Source organism: Neltuma alba, unplaced genomic scaffold (genome assembly GCF_004799145.2).
Source record: "Neltuma alba isolate B1F8T4 unplaced genomic scaffold, ASM479914v2 tig00010139_pilon, whole genome shotgun sequence".
NCBI lineage: Eukaryota > Viridiplantae > Streptophyta > Magnoliopsida > Fabales > Fabaceae > Neltuma > Neltuma alba.
Window position 1 is genome coordinate 12036 of NW_021635086.1, and position 5833 is coordinate 17868.

Here is a 5833-nt window from a genome sequence, read left to right on the forward strand (position 1 = left end):
TTTCTCTAAATATTATAATAATACTACCAAATTAAAGCTAACAATATATAAGAAACATTTTTAAAGAAAATTTGATTAAAAATATGTATTTGGTACCCTCACATTGAATTTCCTTTTGCCTGCCTACGTTGGGTGCCCCTTCTCCTATTCTATTTTATAAATACCCTTCCAAAAAGCTGGGGTGTCTTTTTATTTCAAATTTAATTTAATTTTAATAATAATTTTTTATATTGATTTTTTTAATTTAATTTAAGTAATTATCGATTTTTTATAAATTTTTTGCATTATTTTTAATAATTTTTTAATATTAAAAATAAAAATCAGGCCGTTACACAATATCTCAAAAGCGTCATAGCTTATTTTTAAAAGTTATCCGTATTTTGTGTACACTGTAATTTATTGGGGTTCATCTTTTCCTCTCTATCTCTTATTCCACTGCCTGTCCGTTCGGTGGAGCCAACGCTGACAAGTCACAAGGGAGAGTAGCATCGCGGCGGCATTTTATTTTTATAGCCTATTACCACACATTCACGTTGGCCAATTCTCAGTCAAATCTTATTTTCTAATAATAATAATAATAACAGCAGCAGCAGCAATAATATCCTCAACTTTGTTTTGTATAAATAACTTTCTTAGGTCTTGAAACTTTATAATAGATCCCCTTAAACTCTGGCATGGGGTGCCCCTTCTCCTATTCTATTTTATAAATACCCTTCCAAAAAACTGGAGTGTCTTTTTATTTCAAATTTAATTTAATTTTAATAATAATTTTTTATAACTTTTTATATTAATTTTTTTAATTTAATTTAAGTAATTATCAATTTTTTATAAATTTTTTGCATTATTTTTAATAATTTTTTAATATTAAAAATAAAAATCAGGCCGTTACACAATATCTCAAAAGCGTCATAGCTTATTTTTAAAAGTTATCCGTATTTTGTGTACACTGTAATTTATTGGGGTTCAGCTTTTCCTCTCTACCTCTTATTCCACTGCTTGTTCGTTCGGTGGAGCCAACGCTGACAAGTCACAAGGGAGAGTAGCATCGCGGCGGCATTTTATTTTTATAGCCTATTACCACACATTCACATTGGCCAATTCTCAGTCAAATCTTATTTTCTAATAATAATAATAATAATAATAACAGCAGCAGCAATAACATCCTCAACTTTGTTTTGTATAAATAATTTTCTTAGGTCTTGAAACTTTATAATAGATCCCCTTAAACTCTGGCATTTATTAAAAAAAAAAGAGTCATAAAAAATTAACTCAAAAAAAAACATTTAAGAGAAAATTACATTATAAAATATTTTAAGATATTGGACATATATGAAAAATATTTTAAAGTGTTCTTTGTGCAACTAACTCTTCTACTAGTAATTTTGTAGTCCTCCAATCTAATTCTTAATGTAAAACCTAATTAACTAATTTGAACAACATGTTAATTAAATTATATGATTTTTTTTCTAAAATGCCTTAATCGTCTTTCTTAATTCTCTTCATCTCTTTTTTATAAATTATTGTTGAGAGAATATCAATAAAGTTAATTTCCAAAAATTAGTAAACATGTTAAATAAATCTTATATATATGATTAACATTAACTCTCAAATTAAATCTTACATTATGGACTGAAAGGAGTATTAATTTATGCATATATTAAAGTCCAACACAAATAAATAAAATACAAACTATTAGTGTGAAAATTATTTTTATAAACGCAAAAATTTAGAGGAATTTACTACAAAGCTTCAAAACCTAAGAAAGTAATTTACAAGAATATCAAAATAAACAATTCGAAAATAGCAAATATTACCCTGATTTAAACAAGAACATAAAGTATCAAATTTCGAAAAAGGAAATTTGTTCTTAATTAAGCAAATAGCAAATAGGCAGTACCTCAATAATACCAAGTAATTTTACTTTTATAAGGGATATTACTAATTACTAATAATTACTAATTAATAAAATTTTACTTTAAAATTCAGAATTCCCTTCTTTTTCAAAATAAACATAATATAATATAATATCCATTTACATTGGCCTCAATAGTCATCTCAATAGTCATCCCGACCATCCCCCTTTATCCTCCTCCTCCTTCCCTCACGTCTTTCCTTGCCCTTTGAGTCATCCCGATCATCGTTCTTTATCCTCTTTCTCCTTCCCTCACGTCTTTCCCTGCCCTTTGAGGAGACCCCATCCCTCTTTCCACGCGGCAAAGGCCTAATAATCACTCCAGGAGGAATATCCCTAGCTGCAGATATTTTTCAGTTAACGTTATGCAAAATTATTATCATTAACAGAACTAAAATTGTTAAAATAAAACTCACCATTATATAACATGCCACAACCAACAATTCTAACCGCCCAGTCAAAACTAGTCTGTCCGATTTCTCGTAGTGTATCCATGCCTTCCACAAGCTTCCCGGTGACCACATGAGTCCTACAAGTTCCAAATATATTAGCATACTAGAAATTTCGACAAATGGAATGTTTGCACATCAAGCATTTCATATTGACATCCCAACTAGTTGAGGGGGAGGGGGGGGACAAAACAAGAGTTAACCATATAAATTAACCTGTCAAGGCTCTCATCAGCTCTCAATGTGATCAAAAAGTGAGAACGGCAATCTCTGAAGTCTCTTCTGGGCATAGATAGGAGCCCTTCCTTGTCATGTTTCAAGTTATTTGACCCATCGTCTGAAATAAATCACAATGTAGAAACTTTTCATCGAAATGAACATTTTGAGAACTTTTAAACTATGAATCTAGGATCTAGCATTCTCACCAAAGAAATATGGACCAAAAACACTTTGAACATCTTCCCCTGCAACATGATTAAAAATGTGATGTAGAGGTGTAAGAGTAGACATTACATCCAGGAAGGAGAAGAGACGATTAGCAATTTTCGAAGATTATAACAAACAAGGCATCCGGCCAGATGAAACTTATAACTGCGGTCAAAATTGTAATTATGATCATTCAATGGAAGATTTACATAGCAATAAAACAGTAACTTGTACAAATTGAAGATTTAAATCTAGAATGAAGTGACCATTTAAACTTAGGATTTCCAAACAGAAAGACTATTTATCCACTCATTTAGAAATATATATTAGGCCACAACATTTTCAATTGGGAAAAAACAATGATCTAGTTAAAATCTTCAATTGATAGTCTTAATTCAATCCTACAGTTTAACATCCCAAATGATTTGAAAATAATGGATACAGAATTTACTTAAAATCAACATATCAATATGTAATATAAAATATATGACATGACGCATCACTCACAATCAATGAGCATCATGGCCCATTCTTGAAATACCAGCTATGCATAAAAAATAAATCTACTTTCATTTAATAATTAGTAAAGTGATTAGAAAGAGTTCAAAATTGCATCGACAGAAATGGACTAAATGTGAGTAAACGTATTGTATCGAATTACAAGATTTAGAAAGAGGTTAAGTGTGCGATGCTAAGGTCACTGCATCAATAGGAAACTTACCAGTTTCGTAGTTTATGGCGCCTCCCTGCAAAAGGAAAAGTAGCAATTAATCTATAGTCTTGAAAGCAGGTTGCAAAGAAAACTGTTCTGGAAATTAAAAAGCATATTAGTATTATTAGATGGACAACTTAGTAACCATAGGCTTAAAACCATACCAGTACATACCTTCACATAGGAGCCACCTTTCTTAACCTTGTGAAAGAAACAATTTGCATAACACAAAAACGTATCATTTGGACTGACTCCTTTTTCTCCTGAAAAGAGAGATGATTAAATGAGAAATGGGGAAGTCATATCATCAATCATAAAAATCAAAATAAGTTAGCATGTCTAAGGGCTTGTTTAATTAGTGAAACTGTAATAGCAATCCAGGAGGGTTCTACTAGGGTGATATTAAAGAAATCAGATTATTACCTGTACAAAGCGCACGGAAATCTTCTGCAGTGTAGGGGGTAATGTCATAGAATAGCTGGGAGGTCAAAATAATTCGTTAGGTTCCATTTCTGCTCTCATAGTTAAAATTGCAAAATTCAAAAGATAAAAACTGCATCGTGCACGATCACTTTAATTCAAAATTACTAAAACGATAAGGGTACCTCAAAAACCATCCTTTCATAGTACATCCCGGCTATAAAGACGTCCATAAAAACAGGGAGTTTCTCCTCCTCTGTCATTGTGTTCCTTTTATGACTCAGAACTCAAGCCAACAAAACCACTGAAATCACAAAAGTCAGTCAACAGACCTATTAACTACGGATATATGTAATGTAATGTAACGATAATATGTAATATTACATCAGAAGCAAACACTGGCACATATCATATCACAAAACTTCTTGAATATTAACAAAAAGTTTTATCACGTCCGAATATTTTCGGAGACTAAGTGTAGATATAAAAGCCAGAAAAACAAAAAAATTGCAAAAACAAGAATAAACTAAAGGGAAAACAAGAAGAATCAAGAAATAATCATATTCTAAACATCAATAAAGCATCAAAGTAGAGACAAGCGAAAGGCATTGTATTCATAAAACACTATGAAACGAACTGGCATATCTACTCTCTATTTGCAGATACTCTGAACTATTTCTTTCATATGGTCTATGATCCCTACTCTAAACAGAAAGGGAGATTTCCCATTTGTGTGTTTGAAGGGATATATGCATATAAGAACGTGGTTGTATATGAGAATATGATTGCACTGTATACGATTGACATATAATTCATTTACTGTTTTGGCTACTCTTCACATCCTTTCTAGTAATGACTTAGTTGGCATAGGACTAGTGTTTTTTAATGTTTGAATCGAATATGAGGATTAAACTAGGGATGTTATCAGTGGTACGCACCCAAGACATCAGCAATATCATGCTTATATATGAATTTGCGAGTTAAATATCCTGTTACTTCATATGACAGTATTTTTAGATTTGAATCATAAGGACGTATAATGAGAGCAAACTTCCAGGTCAGTATGAATCACGTCAGTAAAAAATAACAGCAGCAACAAAACTAAGATAGTTTGGATAAAGCATATAGCGTAATTTGGACAAAGCATATGGCATAAGCTGGATTATCGCAGCATTCCATCAGGATTGAGTGGTATTGACTACTGAGAAGGAATTTTCAGAGCAAAGCTTCAGTAAAAGATTAGATAGATAGGGTGAAGAAGAATAATCGACATAAATGAAAGAATCGACATTTGCGAGGCGTTCGATGATCATCATACTCCCTTTTGGAAATTCAATCCACACCTTGAACAGTCGTTAGCGTTATGAAAAGAATTCTACAGAGCAAAATTCTCTCATAGCCACAGGTTACTGTAAAGCACTAAATAGAGGAAGATGAGAGCTAAAATTTGCAGATTTTAGAAACAAAGTGTAGCCATCACTCGGCAAAGCGCGAGGAACAGGAAGCCTACCTATTGACGACCGACAAAATAGATATGGGAGACTGGGACTCTGATTGATGAATTCGAAGGAGATCTGGAGTGCAAGAGGAGTAGACGCTGGCGATGCAGTGGCTTGTGACTCACGACCGTCCGAGCTCGGACTCAGAGAGTAAGCGGCGCCAGCGAGCACGAACTGAGAAGTGAGAACGATGGAGACCAGATGGAGAGTCGAGCAAGATGGAGATCAGAGTGGCAGGTGGGAGGCGGTGAGCGGCCAGGTCCTGGCCCTGGGATTGAACCGATTGAACCAGGGTCGAAGACACGGGAAAAACCCGAGGGCAGAGTAACGTTTTCTTCCTAGCTTAAATAATTGTGTTTAGAGTTGTAAATAATGCACCACAAACAATTAATAAAACGGAATGGTGGAGTGGTAA

General features: G+C 33.1%; 1 protein-coding gene across 1 annotated transcript; it reads right to left on the reverse strand.

Moving 5' to 3' along the window:
- Nucleotides 1–1988: 1988 nt before the first annotated feature.
- Nucleotides 1989–5511, reverse strand: LOC114754442 (peptidyl-prolyl cis-trans isomerase-like). Its single transcript, XM_028943201.1, has 9 exons — nucleotides 5430–5511; nucleotides 4105–4223; nucleotides 3923–3977; nucleotides 3674–3762; nucleotides 3509–3533; nucleotides 2787–2825; nucleotides 2578–2698; nucleotides 2329–2441; nucleotides 1989–2252 (listed from the first exon to the last, which is right to left on the reverse strand). The coding sequence occupies exons 2-9, from the start codon at nucleotides 4180–4182 to the stop codon at nucleotides 2056–2058; spliced, it is 717 nt and encodes a 238-aa protein (XP_028799034.1). The 5' UTR covers nucleotides 4183–4223; nucleotides 5430–5511; the 3' UTR covers nucleotides 1989–2055.
- Nucleotides 5512–5833: the final 322 nt, after the last annotated feature.

Coding starts and splice junctions, on each gene's coding strand:
- LOC114754442 (XM_028943201.1), bottom strand. CDS start 4,182: ATGACAGAGGAGGAGAAACTCCCTGTTTTTATGGACGTCTTTATAGCC. Junction 3,763..3,922: donor TTTCCGTGCGCTTTGTACAG/GTAATAATCTGA, acceptor CTCTCTTTTCAG/GAGAAAAAGGAGTCAGTCCA. Junction 2,253..2,328: donor TTGTGGCATGTTATATAATG/GTGAGTTTTATT, acceptor AAATATCTGCAG/CTAGGGATATTCCTCCTGGA.